We start from the raw sequence: 24,089 nt of genomic DNA on the forward strand, positions 1-24,089 counted from the left end.
CCAGCACCAGGCAGTCAAGAGTGTCGGCATTCCAATTCATCAAACACCTACTAGCCAGCTGTTGTCGTCTGTGCCAGTGTGTCCAGCTTGGCTACTACTTGAACTTGTCACTGCCCCCCTCTACTTTTCTTCCTCTTCCTTCTTCAGTTGTCATCCTGGAGGCAGCATCGGCACGTATGGCAGCTAGGGACCGCTATGGTGCCTACGCTGATGTCGGGCTCACACCGCTGCAACGAGCCATTCGTACGTCTCGAATCGTGCCTCTTGGCAGGAGCCCTGAACTGACTCTTGATGATCGATAGGAAATGCCTGTGATTTTTCTCTCTACGAGCCCAACCTTGCCCTGAACCTCGAGGTTGCGGACCTGATCAACTCCAAAAAAGGCAACGCGTGAGTCGCCGGTCGGAATCCTGATTCATACGTAGGAGGCGCATTCTTATCAATTACAGTCCTCGAGAGGCAGCATTTGAGATTGTCCGCCTGATTAATTCCCGAAATCAAAATGTCGCATTGCTGGCGTTAGCGGTAGGTGGTTTCGTTGGCTGGCGGACAGGGAGCTGGTGCGGGGCTGACCACGGTTGCTTGTGAACAGCTTCTCGACATCTGCGTCAAAAATTGCGGTTATCCGTTCCACCTCCAAATCAGTACAAAGGAGTTTCTCAATGAGTTGGTTCGTCGTTTCCCGGAAAGACCGCCAATGCGGCCCTCCCGGGTGCAGCACCGGATTCTGGAGTCGATTGAAGAATGGCGGCAGACTATTTGCCAGACGTCGAGGTACAAGGACGATCTGGGCCATATCCGTGACATGCACCGCCTGCTCTTATACAAGGGCTACATGTTTCCTGAAATCCGTCATGAGGATGCCGCTGTCCTGAACCCAAGCGACGTACGTCCTTATCTTCCTGGTTTCCGCGTATGGTGACTTGAGTAGGACTGACTTTTTCTGGACAACAGAACCTGCGTTCGGCTGAGGAGATGGAGGAGGAGGAGCGGGAAGCACAATCGGCGAAGCTGCAGGAATTGATCCGCCGAGGCACGCCGGCGGACCTGCAGGAAGCCAATCGGTTGATGAAAGTGATGGCCGGTTTCGACACAAGACACAAGACCGACTACCGGGCTAAGGCAGCAGAGGAAGTGGCCAAGGTGCAGCAGAAGGCTAAGATTCTGGAGGAGATGCTGCAGAGCCACAAGCCGGGCGATCGGATTGCCGAAGGCGACGTGTTCGAGGTGAGGATCGCGCATGGGCGACTCTGAACGTTTGTGGCCACTAACTCGAACAGGAACTTGCGAGCGCACTTCAAAGTGCTCATCCGAAGATTCAGAAGATGTGCGAGGAAGAGTCAGATGACCCAGAAGCTGTCCATAAACTGTTGGAAATAAATGACAGCATTCACCGCACCATTGAACGCTACAAGTTGGTTAAGAAGGGTGACTACGATGCGGCATCCAGGATTCCCAAGGGTACTCTAGGCACTACGACGGGGGTATCGAAGAACGCAAACAACGAACTCTCCTTGATCGACTTCGACCCGGAGCCGAGCTCGAACGGCAATGCGCCGCCAGCGGCCGGGGGCAGCTCCTTGGAGAATGACCTGCTTGGCTTGTCAATAGAGGAGCCAATCCCTGCAGGTAGTATCTCGTTGGGACCTGGTTAGTGCCGTTGAGGAACAGGATGGTGCAAGATTTGACGACTGACGATGGATATAGGAAACATGGCTACGTCTGCCAACCCACCGCTACAACAAGCCCCTGCAGGATTCAAGCCTTCTTACGATATCATGGCTTCATTCAACTCGTCCCGACCGGTCCCGCAGTCTTCCTCCCCGGCTCCCCGTCCACCACAGCAACCGACTGCGACCCCGACACCGCCGCCCCCTGCGAGCGATCCTTTTGCAGCTCTCGTGTCCGCAAGCCCTCGGGCCTCCAGTCCCTTCCCGTCCGGAGCTTCTTCGACTCAGTCACCCGCAGCTGCTTCTTCGTCTCTCCTCGACTTGGTGGGAGCTGGTCCTCCTAACACTGCAGCTGCCAGTGGTAGCAGCGCCAAGGCACAAGAAGATGACGAGTGGAACTTTGCTTCCTCACTGCCGGAAAGCAACGCCCTCCCAACCACTAATAAGGTGCAAGTTTTGAACTCGTCTTTACGGATCGAGTTCGTTGCACGGCGGCATCCCAGCCAGCCCCGGCAGATCCACGTGGTAGCCCTGTTTTCGAACACCACCGGCCAGCCGCTGAATGAGCTGCACTTTCAGGTGGCCGTAGAGAAGGTTAGTTCCCCCACTTACGATTCAGAACGAAGCCATGCTAAAAGCGCTACAGTCTTATACATTGCAGCTCCGGCCGCAGTCTGGACGAGATATCGGACCGCTGCAGCAGAACGGCGTCCAGCAGGAGATGTTACTAGATGGGGTCGATGCAGGCAAGGGTAATTCGGTCAAGATTCGGTTTAGAGTGTCGTACAAGGTAGGCGCCGAGAGGAAAGAAGAACAAGGGATGGTGCCACCATTGGGAATTGCCTAGGGAATGGAGATGATGGCCAGCAAGTTGTAATGGATATCCCCGATATGTTTCTCCGTGTGCTTCCCGTGGTCTTGTCTATCTGAGAACTGTGATCCTCGATGGTTCGATTCCGCCACAAGCATTGATTGTCCATAATTTTTCTTTTTCTCGTTTTTGGCTGATTGAGCAGTCTTTTCTCTCCATCCTCTTTCTTCCATACCAATAGATTGAGCAGACTGTTGGTTGCTGAGATTTAGCGGTATATCGGTATACGCGTTTGGTTAAAGTGCTGATTTACTTTGTTTTGACATTGCTAGCATTGATAGACGAGGACCAAGGACCTAGGAGTAACGCCGAGATCCCCCGTGCCCACGAAGACAGATGCCGTCTATCTCGCCGTAAGGCTGAGATTCAGTCTAGCCCTTGCGCACAAGCCTCCTAGCTGGTTAGGTAGTTCTGGCAGCTGGACTCATTGACGAATGACAGGCTGGCACGCATAGGTCATACCGTTGGAAATACTCCGTATTAATTCCCCGTGTTAGTGATGGGGCCAGCTGTGGCGGTGGCACAGACCCGACATTTGAATTTCGGCCGTGTCTCGGGTGGGACGCAGCGCAGTTCGGAGAACAGGAGTTAGCAACGCGAGAGCATGAGAGTAAGAGAAAATGTTAGATCTCCACGAGGACCTATCAGGTTATCTACAAAGCGAGCCATAAGAATGGTCGACTCTCGAGAAACGGCGAAGCCAAACAGGTACCTATTCGTCGGTACAGCGCCGGCTATAGGACGATAAGAAGAGAAGACCTGAGCCCCGCGAATAGCCTAGAGCTGATAACAAACGGCGACCCCGAACAAAGTGTCTGGGGACTTTCCCTCGGGGTGGCGAATCGAACGGTTCAGTCCAACCACGGATGCAAGATGGGAGGGACCGTGACAAGCGACAAGGTGGGCTGATCTAATAGCAGTGCTTGAAGATGCTTAGCAGAATATTTGCAGATCATGGCATCGAGTCATGAATGAAAATTGACGGCTAGGATAGCGTAACGCCTTGAATCATCATGCATGAGACTGATGCAGGTACAAATGTAGTTCAGATGACGAGTTAACAGTCCCTTGGAGGGGTATTGGTTGACACTACTACCTCTTGCCTATCTCGACTCGTTGCGCAGTTGATCTGCAAGAGTTTCGTAGCTAGCCCATGCATGTACTAAAATACTCATTATCAGAGTTGAGACAAGTTCCAGCGAACGCAGCAAGTAGGTTGATTTCACTCAGAGTAAGATGTGGAATCTGGAGAACTCCGACTCGCCGACTCATTGAGAGAGCGCATTCATAGGATGATGGAGTGGGATTGGTACCGTGTATGGAGAGAGACTGATCCATGTCTGAAGCTGTTCAGATCGAACTGCCCTATTGGGAAAGATCGATCCTGATCTGGAAGCAGGCGGGGGTGTTTGTAAATCACGTGACTTCATCAGCGACATCAGTTAGAGCCGTGTAAAGCCGACGCAGATCCGGAAAAGTTTTCAGCATCTGGTTTGCTTTCAGACGATTGATTGATTGACTGCCGGTCGGTGGGTCAGCTATTTTAGCTTGGACCATCACCATATCCATCACAGTTGCATGGCTAGAATGATCGCTCCCAAGATTACCTTGCCCTAGACTCCTGGGGATGCTCCGTACTCCGTAGGGGCCTTGAAAACTATGGGGGCATTTCCTCCTTGACCATTGGACACATTCTTTCTCATTTCTTAGGTAGAGTTTGCTCGAGTCCGTCGTCTATTTTGGCAGGACTCAATAGGTTAGATTATTGGTTGCTCTTGACCGTTACGACTAGACTAGCGGGTACCTTATGGCCAACAATCAGCAAAGGCCTCGGTCGTACTGCGGAAACTGAGTGTAGTCTTACAAGGAGTATCACACTCCAGGTAGTATGCATAGGGTACTATCGAGGGCTTTTGATTCGGCCCGGTTGGTCTAGAGTCTAGACTAGACTCGAACATCGAATTCAGCTTCTGCAGACAATCCGACAAAGGGAGTACCCCATTGATGAAGAAAAGGACTCAATCTGATTGTTGTGATTCGCCTTACTCAAGAGGAAATGAGTTCCGGGGTAAGCCTCTCCCTCAGCCCAGAAACATGCCCAGAGGATGAGGCGACCCCTCTTCTCGTGTCTGACAAATCTTTCCAGCTTGAGTCAAGCCAGTCCACTAGGTTGAGACAAGGCGAGCAGACCCCGGTCCTCAGCTTCTCACACCTACTGAGGTTGTAGGTTAGCTACCAACTCCGCAGGATGCACTCAGAACACAACTTGCCGTGCCTCCTATTACCACATAGTTACCTACATACCTACAAGGATACATACATACATACTGTACTTACTAAAAATTAGACGAGAAGGCGCTCGTCCACTGCCTAGGCTAGGCTCTGGGGGGTTCTTCCTCGGATCCATGGATACAGGCAGTCGCGCCATCCAGAACTACTCTCCAGCCTGCACCAAGATTCAGCAGGGCCCTTGGTGGCCTCGACGGGGAAGGATCCAAACTCTCCCATACCCCGGAAACCCATGGCTCCTCGCTCTAGACTTCGCTGTGTCTGTGTTGACAGCTGCCTACCCATACCCACCAACACACCCCCCTAAGAAGGGATCGGGCGATGCCTTCTAGGCCCAAAGTTTAACTGTCGCTTGTCTTGGGATACTTTCCTCTTCCTCTCCTCTCCTCTCCTGTCCATACTTATTTCTTCTGCTTCGCCGCCTCTCTCATTTTCCCTCTTTCTAATATTACTAGTCCCTTTTTCCCTTGAACAGAAGGCAAGTCTTGCGTATATAGCTTGCCGTTGATGGTATATATCTGTGTCTAAATACCCAATTCTTTACTCTTACTCTTTTACCACTCACAAGTCTCCTTCACAATGGCGTCTCCAGATCTGGATCTGGATGTCGCCCCCATCCCTCGTTCGCGAGAGGAAAACCAAGAAAGGTAATTCTTGTTCTTGCTCTCGTCTCCTACCCGAAATCGAGTCAAGACTGACTCCCAGTAGAGCCTTCATTGCTGCCTCCAGACGCAAAGATCGAAGCTTAGATGCTCGTCTGGAATCGGCCAACCGGGCCTCGATGCTGCACAAAAAGCGCACGGGCAAAGCCCTTCACATTACAAAAGAAATCGTCGAACGCGAGGCCATGTACGAAGAAGTTGACGAGCGCTACCAAGAGAAGCGGATCCGTATGCTTCAAGCGCAGAACCTGCACATCGAGGAGCAGCTGAATCGACAACTACTGGCGGCGCTGGCCGTCCGAAGCAACGGCATTCAACAACGCCGTGCGGCCAACTCACCTCAAGGTCCGGAGAATGGCGTGCGCAAGATGAGCCTGGATCTATCCAGCCTCCGTTCTTCTTTCTCTGAGAGCACGCCGACAGGGGCCATGACCAGTCCGATGGTAATGGATCACAACTACATGCCACCCCCCTCGTATAACGTGAGCCCACAGTCATCCTGTATGACGCCCGAGGCACCGTATCCAGAGATGGTTCCCGCCTCCTCCTCGACTCCGATTCCACCATACCTTGCCAATGCCGCTCAACAGGCGCCACCATCGCCCCAACAGGCTGCGGGGTCTCAGCAATTTCGCCCATTTTGGGCAGGCTTCCAACCACAGCAATATCCAGAGCATCTGCAACAGCATCCCCAGTTCTGGAACGGGGCCCCGACACGGCAGTTCAGAGACCGCATGGCTTCGGCTCCCGAGATTTCTATGCACGGTCTCCCATCCGCTGTGCCTGCTTCTTTGCCGCCCTCTGATGCCACTTACGGACGGGTGTCGAATCACACACGAGTCCGGTCCGAGCCCGACCAGCCGTTCGTGGCTCAAACACGATTTTCCGCTTCAGGGTCGAGCTCGCCTAAGATGGAGATGGTCTCCACCAGAACCCTGTCCACGCCCGATCTGTGCCCAACGCCGGGGACGCCCCGCTCGCCCACTTCGATGGGCCATGACGCGGGGCACCTGGAGCTCGAGGCCGCGACCAAGGAGGGCGAGGTTGTCTTCTCTGCGCCCCAGGAGCTCGATCCTGACTACGATGAGTTCAGCCGCTTTGCTTGGGGATTGGGCAACGATGCACCGATCCAGGAGCGGGAGACGTTTGGGTTTGACGACTACGTTGCATTGGACGAATTCACGGCAACCGCTTGAACCACCTCTGTATTTTTTAGGTCTAGCTTGCTCCTGTACTATGGTGTCTCTTGTTTCTTCAGTTCTTTACTTGGCTACTGCACGAAATTTATGGAGACGGTCGGGGGGAATCAAATACCCAGGTCATGGCGTTTCAACGGTCCTGTACATTGACTATGAGAAATGACATTCTATCATATTGAAAATTCTGTACAGCCGAAAAACTCTGCACAGGAGGAGGCGTAACCTTGTCACGTCAGGCATACGAAATTTGGGCGATTAATTAGGAGAAGGCACCGCAAACAGTAAACACACAGCGTATGCAACGTTAAGATGAGGGTCCCCACATTCCAGAAACGCGAATAGAGTTTAGAGTAAGAGCTTGTGTTTCAGCTGTAGTACATAGCACTATTGCAAGTGGACATTATAATAATTTCATAGATAAGGGGCAAGGAGATTCACAGTAAGTAGAAAATATCTCACCTCAAGCAGCTGGTAATTCAACAAGGATCCTTAGTAGCAACACTCCCGCACAGACCATTCCAGTCCTTTGAATCAGGTGACAGTCCAGTACCTAGAATGATGTGATTCTGAACCTTTTTTCTGTCCGGAGTACAAGGAACTCGAAAGTTTTGGAGTCTACAGAGTAGAGATAGAGTTGGCTGTAGGTTGTACCTTCTGTAGAGTCTCGACTAGGGCGCGCACTAGCTGTGATAGGATGGTGGGTCCGGTGCAGCGGGGCCGAAAACGGAAATAAAGTTTGGGCACTGCAGAGGGTGGATTGCCACTCCTGATTTGGAATAGTGGGCTCATAACGCTCAGAACAGTTGCAACTTGCACTTGCAACGGCGCTTAAGGTTAGGTGCATATGATCTACATGTGCATCTGCATATGCAGGCGAGCATAGATTAAATGAGCCCACACGTGGATAGATACCAACATCACTTGTTAGTTGTTACTCAGTATCTCTTAGAAATTGTCGACTACTTACAGCATTTCCATGTCAGTTGGAAGGCGTAACTATGGTACAAAGTAAGTTCAAAAGTTGTACCGCCCCACTAGAGCTTGCGCACTGACCACAATCTAGCAACTGTTTTCGGCTATCATTGGAGACTGGAGTGGATGCCTGATTGACGCCTTATTCTCGTCTTCCCTGGAAGTCTGTCACGGTGCAAGTGTCCATTAGGCAATCACTGACTCAAAATTACTCAAAAATTAGGCACTAAGTATGACCAAGAGCTGACTAAATATGAGACTATGTTACCTTGCTCTCCTTTCCAGTAATAATTTCGCGTCAGTTACTTAGATGGGCTAGCCCTGGGCTCAGTCATACTCCCCCTTACTCAAAAGAGCAATTCCTCGATCGTATAGCATCGCATCACAGGGACAAAAAAGTTACGCGTATTGAGTGGGCCAGGCACCTTAGCTACTCAGAAGTGAGACTTGACTCCATCAGATTCATTGGTAAAGATTTCAAATCAGCGTTTTCAGCGTTGATCTCCTCGCGTCCACGCTTCACAGCAACCTACCGTAAACTCTCGTGAGCCCTAACTCAGGCCCAGATCCAATCAGTGCGCGAGTCCATCATCACGGGTTGCAGAGTTCAGAGCTCAGCTCAGACTTGGGCGTTGCAGGCTGAATCCCCCGAACTTTCTTTCGCCGTTTGAGTTGGCCCAGTAACGCAACAATACTCCGTAGTGGCCTAAATTTCATCTCTGACCAATTCCTCAATTAGGGAGATACTGTCCCTGCACTCGTTGGGCTAAGGGCTTAGGACCAGGACCAATACGAAGACGAAATCCGGGGTTGATCAGTGATCAGTGATCAGGTCCGCCCCCAGCCCCATGGAGTCGAATCCACACCACCGCGGCCACCCTCGGCGTTGGCTCACCAGTGGCCTGTTGCCACCCTCAGCTACCCTCGTCTAGGTACGGGGTACAGTCTTTTTTAAGGGACACTACCAACTGGCTCAGTTAGGCAAGAGCATGAGCACGGAGTTGCTCCGACTCTAAGCCTAATCCATGCTTATCATATCGTATTATTGGGGCCGTTGGCGCTGGCAGGCGGCCAGAGCCGCCAGACTACGCCTTAGGCTATCGTTATCACCAGACTTACGGTAGGCTGCGTAGAGGCGAGAGATGAACGTGCTCGCAGCAGGGACAGTGGTTGGTTGGGCGATGGCACAGACGCAGGGCCGGGCTGCTCAGTTCCGGGTTGGAGGGGCGATTGAGCAGATCGCGGAACCAATGGGTGAGGAGGTCAGGCGCCACCGGATGCGATCGATTGTGGTAAACTAAGGTAGGTAGTAGTCTTCCCCGTACGCCGAGTCGCCGACAGAGAGTTAGAGTTTGAAAAGCAACTGTTCAGTGTCCAATCGGAAGACGCTGATTCAAGTTCCAATCTCCGTTGGCCGTTGTCTTTGGCTGCTCAAAGTCTGGTCCTTAAATCATCTCTGATTCGTGTAACCAATGCTATCGTAGCTATCGTAATGCCCCTGCTATCTCCCGTCTAAACAATATCCCTGACTAGCTGATAAGGACAGTGGGAATGAACAAGGAAAATGAGGACCGCATCAAAATACCAGGGGTACAAACAGACTATTCCCGCCGGCTGAACAGCTCGCGTCCAACATCCCCGCTTTTGCGCACACTAACGCTCGAGCTGCTGCTCCGTCGCCGGCGACTGCGGCTCTCTGCAGGATCAGCGGGGCTCAATCCGCTAGCCCGCGCGTGTAGGTTCAGAATATCTGTCAAGCTCACCACCCCCACGAGGCGTCCGGACAATCGGGCGCCCGGTAATGCAGACGCGGGTATCGACGGCGCCACTGCGTGAGGCATTCCCACCGACGCAGCAGGATGCGTGAGTGATGCCGCATTTATGAATGGCTGAGGCGGACTAGGAAGATGAGGAGTGCTGTAGTTGGGAGCTGATAGGTTGGTCGTCGTTGCAGGAGGTGACACCGACGGTGACTGCGTCGGGTTGGCGCTGGCCGCCAACGGAAGCTGAACGGTCGAGTGAGATGGTGTAGGTGGCCCCGACGACGAGGGTGATAGGGGATCAGTGACCCATAATCTACATTGTCCTGGGTTAACTGCAGGCCACGTAGTTTGAGCTAGCAATATAGCACTCACCGATGAGATTTGGTGGCCACCATTTTGGCTACCGTGTGCGCCAGAGTCGAGCCAGGGTTCACATAGAACACAGGAAACGAGTCCTTGCCCTCCATGAGGCCTCTTGCGGACAGGATCACGGAGATGAAATGAATGCAGGTGTTGTGGAGAAGAGGCAGCGACGACGATCTCGTGAGGAGCTATTCAACCTTTCTTTTAGCCAGCTGAGGATCTGTTTGGGAACTCAATTGCATTACCTTGACATCCGTCGTAGAGATGTTGCCCACCACGTTGGAATGATTGTCTACCACAGCAATGGACGAGATGCCTTCGCTGTTCATGATTTGCAGGGCTTCGCAAAGCTGCTTATCACCACTGAATCTCTGTCAGATATGCCGCAAGGCAGACGCAAGCAGGAACACTCACTTGATGGAGATCACCTCGCGAGACCCGATGCCCAAATCACGCAGGTACTGAGGGTACAACTGATCGATGACGGGAAAGCTACGACCATTCTCCCACAGAAACTTGACCAGCCGGAATTGACTGACGATTCCCACCACTTCGCCGTCCTTGCGTTCATCCACCACGACCACGCGGTGAACCCCGCCGCCAAACGTCTCGACAGCTGTCCTCAAGTTGGCCGATGCGGGGAGTGTGGTCAGTGGCTCACTCCGGCTCAGCTCCTTCACGTCTTTCAGCGGTATCTTGTGCTCGTCCCTGGCCTTTCTTGCCAGTTCTTCATACGCTTCGCGAAGTTCTTCATTAGGCTGCGTCAGTCCCGCCGCAAGTAGAAGGTATGCATTCAGATCCGAGTAATCGAAAGTGCCCACGGCCGTTTTGTGTTCCCGGGTCTCTCGAATCAACAGCACCGGGGCGTTGGAATCGATCAGTGTCTGTAGGTATTCAGACATTAGCAAACTATAGACCAAGACTTAAATGCAAGACTTAAATGCAAGACCAAGTAATTACATTCGTTGCTTCCTCAATTCCAGTATCCAACTCGACAAACCTCAAATCATCGGGCCTGACAAGCTCCCAAATCGAGATTTCTCTCCAATCTCGGCCTGCAAATGCGGGGTTGACATCTCTAGGAGCAGGGGGGTTATCGATCAGACTCTGAATCGCTGCTTGGGTGAAGGACGGCTGTCGGCGCGTGCGCGGAGAACCAGGTGCAGCGCGGAGACTCTCGCTGAAGCTCTGGCGATGCTGATGATTCGAGTGATTGAGTAGAAGGGACTGGCTACGCGTCGATGGAGAGCGTGAATCGGTACTAGATCGCGGCGATGCAATAGCTGACCCATTGGAATGGTCTGCCACCGCTTCAGGATTCTGATGGTCCGCCATGGCTGAGCGCGGGGAAGGGGGCTAATCCGCGGGGGAGCTGACCCTCCCGGAAGGATATAAGCGGATATGACAAGTTCGGTCTCGGAGAAAGGATCAGAGACAGCTGTCTCACTTATTATTACCTAAAAGAGACGCTCAGGATGCACTTCTGTTTCTCATTTAGCCAACTGAAATGGCTTCACCAGCGAGATCGCTGTGGACAAGCACTTCAGCTCCCTTGAGGCGGTGCCAATCACGGGGCGGTGCGGGGGAATCAGCGGTGTTTGGCTCGGCATCGGCAACTGACCAATCAGCTGCAGGTATTGGTGTCATTGCAGCGTCATTACCATACCTGAAATTTACCTTATCAACCGATACCGATCATGCAACTTATGCCTGCAACGCCTGAGGCAATCATCGCCTGACTCCCAGTTCATAGAGAGAAGACCAGGCCGTAGACTGTTAGAACTGTGGTCGATCAATTCCATCTGCTGCCATTTCAGGCACCTTGTCATGTGGATTGAAGAAATCAAAGAAAGTCACTTAAGACATCACGGAGATCTCTCGGGTTTCCCTTTCTCATCACTGGCTTTCTGGATCCAGATCTCGGCCGTGACGTCTCTGGCGATTGGTCTGCCATCTTCACCTTCTTTAGTGGTGGCTCTGGAGGTCTAGACCCAGAGGCGGTTCTGCGCTGGAAGTATATCGTAGAAGAACTGCTGCCTCTTTTACCCAGACCCAGACTGCCTTCTGGTACGATTCGAAAGTCCAAAACAGGGCTGCCTCGTAGAATGCTCTCTTCTCTCGCGTGTCCCTCATTGCTGTCATGAAAGCTCTTCTGATAGCATTCATAGAGTGTCAGAGGCTCTGATACTTCCAATTGGTTGGAATTTTTGGCCACAAACTGTGGGATTGCTGTCACCTCCCACCGATCTTTGTCCAGGCTTTCGCCTTGGAGGCAGGATTTGAGATTGGGACACCCATGGGCCATTATTAGACACAAGCCTGGAAGAGCACTGAGGTACCGTATCCCCACCGGAGATAGGTCTGGCTGATTATACAACCTGAGGACGCGAAGGTGGGTAAATGCTCCTGACGTCTCCGCCAGTTCACTCCACGTCCGTGCGATTCGGTCGCTCAGACCAGCCACACGTAGCTCCGAGCTGTCTGACATCGGCATTATCTGCAGTGGTGTGGCGATCTCCAGCGCAACGAGATTCTTGATATCCGCAATCTCCACGAGCTCTGGGACCCGCCCAAACCAGGGAGTCAGAGTCAAGACCAAGCGCCAGCTGAGAGAATCGCTCTTGACTACGCTCCAGTATTCTCGCAATGGCATCTGGGGCCACTTGACTTTCATGGATCGGTATTTCGCAACATCCGGAAATTCGGCAGGGTACACTGTTGCAAACAATTTCCACATGTACAAGGTCCTTCTTTGGCTGAAGACCGTTGCATTGGATTCAGCATTGTTTACGGCACAGCATATCTCAGGGAGAACTGCACTAGGCCTTCACTCACCGTTTGCCAAGATGATCCCACAGTCTGCTTGCCATACGCCATGGGATATGGTGAAACAACTCGGGCGTCAAACCCCTCTGATCAGACAGAAGCTGCTCCATTGCACACTCTTTCAAAGAGGGTGCGCCCTTCTCGTGTCTCGCGTCTCGCTCCATGGTGCAAAATGGGCTTTCATGGACCCAAGATGGGCCCATAGAATGGGGCATAGCAGGAGCCATAACCTGTTCTTCGTAGACTAGGCCGCTTTTCCGGTCCAGCTTCTGGACAGACATGGTAAAGTCACCGATATGGTGGGCGAGAAGTCTTTTGACCATGTCAAACTAAGCTGCAATAGTAGATATAGCTGGACAATAGGATTCTTTCAATTCACTGAAATGGACTGCCCTGCTGCTGATGCTGAAACGGCCCCTACCAGCCTGTAAGCCATTGAAGTGAAGCTTCGGCCATCTCTGCTTGAGTACCTTTTTTACGCTGTACCTTCAATGTCATTACTAGCAGCAGCTCAGACACTCAATTTGATTTTGTTAGAGGTATATTATGGTGAAGAACTCCGCTAGGTCTCCAGACACGAACAGGATAAGTAACGATTCAGCCCTGTGATTCACGTGATTTAACCATCACAGTGGAATTTCGTCCCTTTATTCTAATGATAACAGATAGTCGGCTGCTAATCTATGCAGATGTTTCCAATTGTTGGTTATCTGATATATATGGACATTAAGCGAGAATGATGGACTAGAAGAGAAGTAATGGAAATCCTTGATCTGATCCCAGCCCAAATCAAGTTATGTACAAAGATGGCTATCAGCCCTGCAGCATTCGACAAGGTTGCCAATCCACCCTGACCGCTAATGTTGACAGCAGTATCAAAGCACAATATAATTGTGGTTGTTTATTCATCTTTCGCTCAGGATCCGCCCATACGCGCGTTGAGAGAGGTCCGCTCTTGCGACCCTGTTCTGTGTTTCTTGCTCAACGGTGCCGCAAGTAGCCCACTCGAGTCAATGAAAAAGGTAGACGGCCTCAGATTGCTGGTAAGTCGACAGAGGTTCCTCAGACACTCGGTACGGACAGATAAGCGGTATTGGGTGGTCGCCGATGAGACACGGTGGACGGCAATGTCTCTCGCCAACAGTGACCATCAACAGAATGACAACGCGCACAAGTAGCTAGTCGATGAGTTTCGCACAAGTGGGTGAATGAATGGTCGGATGTTCGGTATATGAAAGGATTGGCTGAGGCATAGCTTGGGAGCTCGCGCGTGTTATCATACTTTGATGTGTACCTCTTCGAAGTACAAAGCGGCTGAGAAGTCTTGGTATAAGGCATCTCTCTAACGGTGAGCTGCATGGTGTGATGGTTCGGAAGCCAAGTCACAGTATGGATCTCGAGAATATACAGCTAGAATATCAGCATCGAGCAAGAAGTTATTTATAAGGCTAGGGATCCCCAGATTGAAGACTATCGGATAGGACACGAGCGCTTTGGTCAATATAAGGGATGCCAATGTATCATCAGATGCACCAGGGCGTCCTGTCTCTGTTTGAAAAGAGACATATGCAAGGGCAATATCCTCGTGGGAATTTCGTCTTGTTTCGAATCATCAGTGAAGCTGAGTCTTAGATTCCTGCAACCCGAGGCAAAGGGAGAGATCTGATCGTTGGTCGAATGAGAGAAGCAAGGGCACATCTAAACCCAGTAGAGCTGAGGTCATCATAAGAGAGGGGAAATGTGAAAGGAATAGCGATAATCTGCTAGGAAGGGGCGAATTCAAGGGTTGATGCTGAACAGAAGATCCCCCTTGTCTCCTTTGCAGCCGATTATTGTTGTTGATCTCTGTTCTTCTTACCATCACCACATCGCAGCACATTACCAAATAGCCTTGACCTGGTCAAGACTTTAGAATTTCTGACTGATATTGAGAGCAGTTCTGTTGTCTCAAATCAGGCGTCCTTCAATGTGATGAAAGAAAGACACACTGACTCCTCTCGATGAGCGCTCTCAGGCCAGCGAGGACTCTTGAAAATTCCCCCCGTGTGCCGTAGTCAACTTGGAAGCTGTGTCACTCACGCAGTTATTCTCATGTCTTTTTTCCTTTTTTTCCGTTTCCTTAGCAGCCACAAGCACCTCCTTAAGAAATACTGTGGCCCGTATTTGGTCACATAAATGGCTATTGATGACGAGCATGATCGGGCCTTCGCGTTTACGTCTATCGATCTGCCGTAGCCTTCTGTTGCCTATCATGAGAAGCTCTGATTTGATGATGATCCGATGATTGAGTCAATCATCGAGGTCAGGCGCGGAGAAGAAACGGCTGATACTGGTTGGTCACAAGCATCACCAGGCTGACATCGTGTGCCCCTGACGCCAAGAGCTCTTCACGAACGTCGATCAAAATCGAAGTTTACCACAGACGGATAGTCAACCATCTCGTCTTGCTCCTCTGGCCAGTCAAACGATGGGAACTCTCGTGATCATTGCCACATGTGCTTCCAGAAAAGTCCTTGCCAGTGACTTAATGTTCAATACGATGTGTTCTGCTCAAAGGTCAGAAGGACTAGGTCCCCAAATGATATATAAACACAAAATCACCAGCTGAGTTCAGAGAAAGCCTTATGACTCTTTGCGTTCCTTGCTAGGCTGTGTGGTTATTGTGATCCATTCAATTTTCTATATAAATCCATCTCTTGCGGATTGTGCTTCCTTCTTCGCCGAATGTTTGCCTCGAAGTCCTACCTGTAGCTGCCAGAAGTTGAGTCAAGCAAAGCGCCGCAACAATGAGTTGTGTTACAGCAGAGGACAGACCTCTGATGGCCAAAAGCCAACAACACAAACCCCGCTCTAAGATGAAGAGGAAATTCAGAATGCTGAAATTTATCAGCTCTATCCTCTGGAAGCAGGCTTCATTACAGATAGCGAATGCTCGCCAGCATACAGTGTGGCTGTTTGATAATACAGCCTATCAGCGTGTCACTCCCAAAGGCCTTGGGCAAGGACGTCCGGCGTGGCGTGTTGAAGTTGTTGCCTGCGTGTTTGAAAAGGACAGTCGAAAAGATGTCAGCAAGTTTGTCGCAACGATAGCGGATCTCATTGGTCTCGACGGCGAGATAGGCACTGAGCGAGAGACCCGCCATCAAATAACCCGTCGACTACGGCCATTCTTGTACCACACAGCACCTGCACATACAATGGTCATCGAGATCCCGTTGTCAGACGACTCCATACAGCTCCGTCAAATTGGTCCCACGGACAGCAATGGTATTTGCAGCCAGACAGTGAACTTAGGTTCGCGCCATCTCGCAGACGGCACCAGGATACGGTCGTACCTTCGGGGATGGGAGAGCGAAGTGTTTATGGACACGCTCTTCGCTGATCCGGAAGGTTGGCTTCTGATTTCCGACATAGATGACACTATCAAGCATACAATGACTTCAGAACCCACTGGGATCTTACGGACCACTTTTGTCGAGACAGCGCGTCCCATTCGAGGAATGCCTCAATTCTACTTCCACACACAAAAACAACTAGTACCAACCTGGTTCTATCTATCAGCGTCCCCATACAATCTGTATCCGTTTCTCCGCGAGTTTATCTACACCTGGTTCACTCCAGGCACACTGATGCTCCGCGAGTCTTCCTGGATGGATGTCGGTTCGTTGATTCGATCCTTTACTACATACACCATGGGGTATAAAGTGAACAACATGGAAAAGTTGTACCGATCTTTTCCGACGAGACAAGTACTCTGCATTGGTGACTCTACGCAGACGGATCCAGAGGCTTATGCAGAAATCTACAGACGGCACCCGACCTGGGTGAAGGCGATTCTGATCCGTAAGGTCACAGATGTCCCACACTTGGAAGGGAAGAATTCTCCAGCACGATTCAGGACTGCTTTCAAAGGGGTTCCGGAAAGTGTATGGACAGTATTTGAAGAGCCCGAAGAAGTGTATCAGGTTGTGGACCGACTTTCTCGGTCGATACCATAGGTTGCTCTCGGTAGAGAAGGAACAACTGCGCGATTGGTGCACCATAACCGATCCACAATATTGTGTGCAGAACCCATGGATAATGCTCAGGCTCTTCCTGTCATTCTAGTAGAGAGGTAAGGCAAAAAGTTATCTGATAGCTGCTGGTAGAGTCGCTGATATAAGCACAGTTACGTCAACGTGAGGGCATCCGCATCATCGAAGTCTAGGCATACAGTCCGATGCAGTCTCGCTCCGCAGCGCTGCCAGCAGATTATTGTTTCTGGTTGTCAAAAAGTCGAATTTTCTGCTGTAATCCATCGCGCTTCACAGGGCGTTTGTTTCCCGAAGAGAATTTAGAATTTACCAGAGCTGCCTGTGTTGCATGTCCCTGTGGAACTCTTTAACACCTACAACTTCCTCGCACGCTCATTGACCTAGAGGAAGCTCTTTTTGTACTGTCAAGAGATACAATAAATAAATGGTTATTTTGAACTCAACGGAAGCCTTACCTAAGTACTGAATTCTTTTCACCATGAAGCCAGCAAAGCCAGCGCAAGTTGATATGGATGAACAAACATTCGTCCCGAGTACGATGAGGGCCCTTTACTACAGCCTGGGCGACAACCACAGCCACTACGTGACAACTGTGGATTGCCCCGAGCCAGGCCTGATCTTCGATACCGACTTTCCCACACCCATGCCGTCACCGAACCAATACCTCATCAAAGTCCAAACGGCCGCCTTCTCGCATGACGAGCTGCGACTCGCGAAGGTGCTCAACCCGAGAATATCTATCCCTAAGATTCCCCTCCACAACTTTTGCGGCACAGTCATCAGCACCCCCGATGAAGATCACTGGCACCCATCCGGCCCCAAGTTCAAAGTCGAGGACGCCGTCTTCGGTCTGACCAGTCACAGCCGGGACGGCGCCGCAGCCGATTACGTCCTCGCAACGGAAGACGAGCTCGCATTCAAGCCCAAGAACATCACCGCCGCAGAGGCAGCGACGATCCCCTTACCCGCTCTCGCCGCATGGCAAGCCCTCTTCACCTACGGCAAACTGAATCCCGCCGACACGAACCACGTCCGCGGTGGCCTGCGGGTGCTCGTCACAAACGCCCGCAACAGCGAGGTCGGTATCCAGGCGCTCCAGTTGCTGCGGGCCCCGTCCTTGTTCCCGCACTATCGCCCGTGGATCTGCGCAACCTGCGACAGCGAAGAACAGGGGGCAACCCTCCGCGACCAATACCAGGTGGACCAGTACATCGTCGCCGCCCTCCCGTTGCCAGCCGAGTGGGACCTGGCCACAATTTTCAAGCAGAAGCAGTGGGAGCCCGTGGATATCGTCATCGACTGCGCGGGCGAAGAGATGTTCCAGCAAGCCCACTCGCCAGCGGTTGTCAAGGAAGACGGCGCCGTCTTGACCGCCGTCGACTCCGCGCCGGCTCAGAACGGGCGGACAGAGGAAGATACGCAGACCGGTAACGGCTCGAAGAAGAAAGGCCCCTTGAGCAGATTCATCGCTGTAGAGCCGGATGGGAAGGCGCTCGCGCACATCGCGAGGTTGGTCGAGGAAAATAGCGTCCGCGGACGGGTGGAGAGCATCACGGATCTGGTCAACGGCGCAGATATACTAGCTGCGGGCGCTGCTGGCGCCGGGGGAGGGAGGCGAGGAGGTATGATGGTGATACGGGTTAACCCATAGATGGTGTATAGTCATTGCATACTCGGGCCAGGGGCGTTTTTTTTAATTTTTGTTTCTCCCATAGCAATCAGTATGCTGTCATTTGACTGGCGTCAGTATACGGGGGAAGGACACAATTTGCATTGGAGCGTACGAGCACGTCTTTTTAGTTTTGAGCCTTATATTTCAGGTACTATAATGGAACTTGCGTCCATCTATGACACCTAGCTGAACAAGAAGGGTACTTGGTACTCGACAATAATCGGAAGACTTGGAATCGAAAATGGTAGTTTCAAGATAAACACACATTCTGAAGTAAAAGTAGGTAGAGTAGGTCATCATCGACTTGCCTGAGAGAAAGGTTCACAAGGCGACGAAGCATGCAAAAGCCGAGAGAGAATGGACATGCGCACTCCCAGCTGTTTCCATTTGTTGAGTCCTGAGCGCTGGAGCGCGTTGATCCTTCAGCGATCGAACCGCCAGACAGGCCCAGTGCTATCAATAGGCTGCGCATGGTCCATAGGATTCAGTTATTGTATAATGTGATGCTCTGTCCTGCCGCCGCAAGACAGCCCTTGCCCGCCTCTCTCCCGAACGCGAACAGAAAAAGAAGAAAGCAGGTACAAGAAGCCCCGGAGAGATGAAAAGTTTTGGAATTCGAACAACCCAGACGGATAATCATTCAAGGAAGCAAAAATGAAGACCGCCTTCGACCGGTCTCAACCCGCGTGCTTTAAAAAAGAAGAAAAATACATGAGATCGATCCACAAGTCTCTCTGTGTGCTATGTCCTGTGAGAAACCGGTAGAAGATGTGAATGGGAAAGACAGAAGCAAAAACTGAAAAATTAGATTGATAGCGGTTGACAACCTGCATACCGGCATAACAAAAATAGCAGGACAGTCAGTGCTACAGTAAGGAATCGAGTCTGGTAAAAACGCTCAAACATGCTGCGACAATCTGTAGATGTTTGCACATCAGCTTCTGTAACACCGTAAATAGAGAGCGACGAAACATACCTCCAACTGAAGTTCTCGATCCTTAGCTTTATTGACTTCGTCGTTGATGGCCTGTGCCAGGTTGGCACCAATGGCCTGTCCACCACCCGGTCTCCGAGCGAACGGCCACTGGGAATACTCTGCCAGCAACTCATCAACCTGCGCAAAAGCCCGCTCTCTCGCCTCGTGGCTCATTGTAACAAGTGCATTCTCCAACACGTTGGCCGCATAGGCCGCGCATACCATGACAACGGTTCGAAGATACCGGAACTCAGCATCTTCAGGGAGCCATTGGTTGGCCGACAGAATCACGGTGCGACTGCTACAAACGTTGCGGACACGGCGATGAAGATCATCTTTGGCGCCTCCGTCGGCGACTGGGTGTGTGGCCATGTCAAAGAGGAGGAAGTTACGTTTTTCGGTACGGAGAATGCCTTTGTCGACGAGACCCTTGGCAAGCCGCTCACGAACCTGTTTGAGTTGATACCCAATCTTCATCAAGTTCCATGTTTCACCTAGATGGACGCATTAGCTGCCCGTCTTCTCTTTCGTATACCTGTCGGAAGTTCAGTGGCCGGAGTCTTTGCACGCACCGCTCATCAGGTCAATCCATGAATTCACGCTCATCTTCTCACTCGACTTCATCATTTTCAATGCCTCGTCCAGCAAGACCTCACCCGTCAATGTATCATCGATGACTTCGATTACGCGATCTGCAAGAGGGAACCGTCGCCGGGAGGAGTCCTTTTGCATGCTGATGCGACCGCGAAGAGCCAACTCGATGACAATGCAACCCCGAAGAGCATAGGAAATGTTTTCGTTCCAGAATGAAAGGTATCCCTATCAGAGCGGAGAATCGCAAGCTCCATGTCAGCATTGCCTCGTCAATGCGCACAAGCGGCTCATCGAGCCCGTGGTAATGATTTTAAACCAGCACTGACCTGTTTATCCTTCAACCCCAGCAGCAGCACTTCCTCCATCAGAGTCAGTTTGGGCTGCTTGCTTCGCTCTTCAGTCTCGCTCAGATCCCGGGGATCGAACGCGATCTTGTGGCCATTCTCAGAGCTTGTGAATGAGGCCTCGGGGCCGCGGTGGTCAAGTGCGGAGCCATTTCTAGATACCGGGGAAGACACTCTGCTATCATCGTTGTCATCTCCGCCAGCGACTCGACCGCCACCTCTCCGGCGAGTCAAGCCCCCGGCTGAGGCCATGAGGATGTCGGTATGTAGGTCGGTGGACTGAAAGCGGGGAACTGGTTGAGCAGGTGCTGATGACGGAGACTCGACCGCGAGGTGTATATGGTGATGCTTCTAGGTTGGATCCGGAGCAGAACAGATACTAAAGAAAAAGCAAGAAGAGGAGTTTGGTGATTATCCCACTGATTTCCTGGGTGGAAATTAATTGTCAGGGGTGGTGGAGCGCAGAGCACAAGGAGAGTGACAGATAAAAGTGACCACGGAAGACAAGAGGAGCAGAAAATCACAGGGAAGAGCCAGAGGATGGCTAGGAGGTATACCACAGTAACAGAGATCACTCTCCTGTGTAGATACTCAAAGAAGCAGATAATTGAAGTTCCCGTGCCTAATGATAATTTAAAAGATCATGGTCGTCTCAAATAACATTTCTTTAATCTTTCTTACTAACTTCTGATGGTTTGTTAGCGCTCCGCCGGTAACGGATCAGAGCCGCACCATTATACATATGATCTTGAACCTCAACAATAACTGGCATGATTTCAATTGACTTATTATAATTAGCCACGCGAACCCAATTAGTCCTGGACCGGAGAATTTGACCGAGCCTTAAGCAACATTTGATCCCTTGAAATGCAGTACCATACCTACTATTCCATACAGACACCATACAACTTCCTTACAGGTACACGTCATCCCATTAATGGGACGGACAGATAGAAATCTTGTAGTTAACAGAGTACTCCAGCCTTAACGATGTGTAAAGGAAACAATCATATGCTCAGACGTGTTTCTTATCTACGGACAGCAGTAGACTGGTCAAAAATAGCATTCAAATGTGATATACACGATATAGTAGGGCGAAAAAGCACCGGCATGTATCAGCATACAAAGCAGCATCCATGATGGCCAGCGGACCTCCGACTCTAGGATTCTGTGGCAGATACACGCTCACATCCCTTTTCTTTTTCTATCAGACCCTCCAACCTATTCCCGAATCGTAGTATTAAGCGTTTAGTGGGCTAAGTCATCATTAGTGTCAATCCTCCTGGATACCCTGTTCTCGCACGAGATAAACTTACCATCAGGCTGGGCAAGGATGTACTCAACAGCCTTGTCAACTGTTCAAAGAAATAAGTAGATGAACTTTAATAAGCGATMTGCTAGGTACTGTCGGAGTGTACTTACCACTGTGGATAGTGTCGGCCTCCTTGTCGGGGATCTCAATGCTGAACTCCTGTTGACAGACTCGTTAATATAATGCTCTTCTGGAAAATCGCCCGCTAAACCATACCTCCTCAATAGCCATCACAACCTCAACAGTATCCAGGCTATCCAGACCGAGGTCGTTCGAGAAGTGGGAAGAGCCGTTGATCTGTTCACGTTAGACGTCGTCCATATGACCAATCTTTGCTCCTTTCAAAGTTTGAAGATTGAAGGGGTAGCCGGCCATAGCATCAGCGGGCATAAGCGGTGACCACGAACCTTGCTGGCATCGGAAACCTATACACCATCAATCGCGTCAGTAATTCTGTACTCGAACACCAGTTTTGGTAATGTATGTGCTGTCCCATTCGATGGACCACTGAAAGCGAGAGAAAGGAAGCCGAACAAACGAACCTTGTCAAAGTTCTTCAAGAGGTTGACTATCCGGCCCTCGACCTCCTCCTTGTTCAGACCGGCGGGGGCGGAGTAGAGGCGGACACCCTGGTAAGCAAAGCGAGGGGCGAATTGAGCAGGACGAGCAACAGGAGAGCTACGGATCTGGAAGGCAGTAGGAGTCCTGACAGCACGGGGAACGGAGGCTCTCAACGAGCGGACGACAGCGGAACGGAACATGTTGACTTTGTCTAAGAGTGGGTGAAAGGGGCAAATTGCCTGACGAAGTAAGACCCGACTAAGGGATAAATTATTCCAAGAAGAGAATATAGAACAAGGAATGGAGGAGACGAGTGCGTCAGGGAGAATTGATAGATACCCAGGGAACTTGATTGACACAAGAGATGGAGGTTTCCATCTTTTGCTTTGCGCTTGCGGCTCGGGAAGCAAAACCCTGCCGGCGGCCAATCAGCGGGCGGCAGAAAGGAATGACCTAAGCACTGCCGTTGCTAACTTGCTCCAAACCAGCAAAAGACAGTMGGAACCTCATATCTTGCTGGCATTGAACCCTTTCCACCCTCAACCGGGCCTTCGCTCTCCTCGTCTTCTCCTCGTCTTTTCTCCTCTCTACTCTGCTTCTCTACAACCGGCACAATGGCCTCCTCGACATCTGTTGCGAGGCTGGTCGCCTACCGTCGCCCTACTCCCTACCTGTTGACCTCTTCTCTCCGGCTTTCGCCCTTGGGTTCAATCGCAAACTTCTCCTCCTCGGTGTCTAGAGCTGCTACACCAGTCGGTCCTCCTCAGCCTGGATTCCGTTTACCTGCGCCGAGGAAATGGGATCAGGATCCCGAGTCTTCGCTAGACAAGGCCAGCAAGTACTTCCTTATGGCTGAATTGTTCCGGGGCATGTACGTGGTGCTGGAGCAGTTTTTCAGACCACCGTAAGTTTTCCTGGCCCATTTTCGCATCTTAAACTTTGTACAGTCTATGAACCAGTTTTTCACGGTTCTGGATGTACATCATTGTTCGTTTTGAACATTTTAGAGGATCATGGAGGCTAAGACCAATCTTTAAATTATAGTTACACTATCTTCTACCCCTTCGAGAAGGGCCCTATCTCCCCCCGTTTTCGTGGCGAACATGCTCTGCGCCGCTATCCCACTGGTGAGGAGCGTTGCATTGCTTGCAAGCTCTGTGAGGCCATTTGCCCCGCTCAGGCCATCACCATCGAGGCCGAGGAACGTGAGGACGGAAGCCGTCGGACAACCAGATATGACATTGATATGACAAAGTGCATCTACTGTGGTTACTGCCAGGAGAGTTGCCCCGTTGATGCGATTGTCGAGAGTAAGTTGATCCGGCAGGTTGATTAGTGTGACCCCACAACTGACAGTATACGCGCAGCTTCCAACGCGGAATACGCCACTGAGACCCGAGAAGAGTTGCTGTACAACAAGGAGAAGCTTCTGGCCAACGGTGACAAGTGGGAGCCAGAGATTGCCGCAGCCGCTAGAGCCGATGCCCCTTACCGGTAGGGCGCTGTCGATTTCTCTTTTTATTCATGAGGATCTTTCTACGCTTGCTGTTGTACTCTAGCGATCCTTGCCGAGAGATCGGAATTCGCAAAATTAAAGTGACGGGAAAAAAAAAAGAGTTTTCCATCCATCAAGATGGCAAAGGTATTGACTCCTTTATGGAAGTCTAGCTTTGCCTCTCCGCCTTGTACATAACGAATCCTCCGCCTGCGTTATCCCGCATATACTGTTCAGGCTTAAAGGAGTTTTCGAGTCGCCAGAATGTGGCGTTCCTGTTTTGTCTTTGTTGCGATGTCAGAGGAAATCCTGGTTTTCCTTTGTTATTTTTCTACTGTTCTGCTAACGAGTCAATCAAACAATTCACTTTTCATTTGTATCAACATGGTATCTGTCCAGCCTGCGCTGCATGGGGTCTTCTAGTCGTCCTCAATAGCAGTAGTCATCTGAAAGCATTAAATATATATGCTCCACCAGTGTAGGACA

General features: G+C 51.1%; 9 protein-coding genes across 9 annotated transcripts; 5 read left to right on the forward strand and 4 right to left on the reverse strand.

The window, feature by feature from the left end:
• Positions 1-176: 176 nt before the first annotated feature.
• On the forward strand, positions 177-2,517 carry Asppvi_003090 (VHS domain protein; the record flags this gene model as incomplete). Its single annotated transcript, XM_043299062.1, has 8 exons — positions 177-243; positions 303-390; positions 450-525; positions 593-886; positions 955-1,227; positions 1,281-1,650; positions 1,708-2,264; positions 2,317-2,517. 8 exons carry the CDS (start codon positions 177-179, stop codon positions 2,515-2,517), a joined length of 1,926 nt encoding a protein of 641 aa, XP_043154997.1.
• Positions 2,518-5,409: 2,892 nt separating this feature from the next.
• Positions 5,410-6,688, forward strand: Asppvi_003091 (uncharacterized protein; the record flags this gene model as incomplete). Its single annotated transcript, XM_043299063.1, has 2 exons — positions 5,410-5,477; positions 5,539-6,688. The coding sequence occupies 2 exons, from the start codon at positions 5,410-5,412 to the stop codon at positions 6,686-6,688; spliced, it is 1,218 nt and encodes a 405-aa protein (XP_043154998.1).
• A 2,576-nt stretch (positions 6,689-9,264) lies between these two features.
• Asppvi_003092 (CBS domain-containing protein) lies at positions 9,265-11,124 on the reverse strand (the record flags this gene model as incomplete). The annotated part of the gene is made up of 5 exons (XM_043299064.1): positions 9,265-9,739; positions 9,799-9,977; positions 10,035-10,152; positions 10,204-10,673; positions 10,750-11,124. 5 exons carry the CDS (start codon positions 11,122-11,124, stop codon positions 9,265-9,267), a joined length of 1,617 nt encoding a protein of 538 aa, XP_043154999.1.
• Positions 11,125-11,632: 508 nt separating this feature from the next.
• Positions 11,633-12,896, reverse strand: Asppvi_003093 (uncharacterized protein; the record flags this gene model as incomplete). The annotated part of the gene is made up of 2 exons (XM_043299065.1): positions 11,633-12,545; positions 12,625-12,896. 2 exons carry the CDS (start codon positions 12,894-12,896, stop codon positions 11,633-11,635), a joined length of 1,185 nt encoding a protein of 394 aa, XP_043155000.1.
• A 2,505-nt stretch (positions 12,897-15,401) lies between these two features.
• Positions 15,402-16,613, forward strand: Asppvi_003094 (phosphatidate phosphatase App1 family protein; the record flags this gene model as incomplete). The annotated part of the gene is made up of 1 exon (XM_043299066.1): positions 15,402-16,613. One exon carries the CDS (start codon positions 15,402-15,404, stop codon positions 16,611-16,613), a length of 1,212 nt encoding a protein of 403 aa, XP_043155001.1.
• A 514-nt stretch (positions 16,614-17,127) lies between these two features.
• Positions 17,128-18,300, forward strand: Asppvi_003095 (NADP-dependent oxidoreductase; the record flags this gene model as incomplete). The annotated part of the gene is made up of 1 exon (XM_043299067.1): positions 17,128-18,300. The coding sequence occupies one exon, from the start codon at positions 17,128-17,130 to the stop codon at positions 18,298-18,300; it is 1,173 nt and encodes a 390-aa protein (XP_043155002.1).
• An 887-nt stretch (positions 18,301-19,187) lies between these two features.
• Positions 19,188-20,487, reverse strand: Asppvi_003096 (GOLPH3/VPS74 family protein; the record flags this gene model as incomplete). The annotated part of the gene is made up of 4 exons (XM_043299068.1): positions 19,188-19,238; positions 19,298-19,791; positions 19,870-20,116; positions 20,218-20,487. The coding sequence occupies 4 exons, from the start codon at positions 20,485-20,487 to the stop codon at positions 19,188-19,190; spliced, it is 1,062 nt and encodes a 353-aa protein (XP_043155003.1).
• Positions 20,488-21,483: 996 nt separating this feature from the next.
• acpA (acyl carrier protein) lies at positions 21,484-22,308 on the reverse strand (the record flags this gene model as incomplete). The annotated part of the gene is made up of 6 exons (XM_043299069.1): positions 21,484-21,491; positions 21,552-21,590; positions 21,658-21,706; positions 21,764-21,844; positions 21,955-21,972; positions 22,090-22,308. 6 exons carry the CDS (start codon positions 22,306-22,308, stop codon positions 21,484-21,486), a joined length of 414 nt encoding a protein of 137 aa, XP_043155004.1.
• Positions 22,309-22,722: 414 nt separating this feature from the next.
• On the forward strand, positions 22,723-23,606 carry Asppvi_003098 (NuoI/complex I 23 kDa subunit family protein; the record flags this gene model as incomplete). Its single annotated transcript, XM_043299070.1, has 3 exons — positions 22,723-23,012; positions 23,153-23,418; positions 23,476-23,606. 3 exons carry the CDS (start codon positions 22,723-22,725, stop codon positions 23,604-23,606), a joined length of 687 nt encoding a protein of 228 aa, XP_043155005.1.
• Between the last annotated feature and the right edge of the window lie 483 nt (positions 23,607-24,089).

The sequence above is a fragment of the Aspergillus pseudoviridinutans genome (assembly GCF_018340605.1).
Source record: "Aspergillus pseudoviridinutans IFM 55266 DNA, scaffold_2, whole genome shotgun sequence".
Taxonomy (NCBI): domain Eukaryota; kingdom Fungi; phylum Ascomycota; class Eurotiomycetes; order Eurotiales; family Aspergillaceae; genus Aspergillus; species Aspergillus pseudoviridinutans.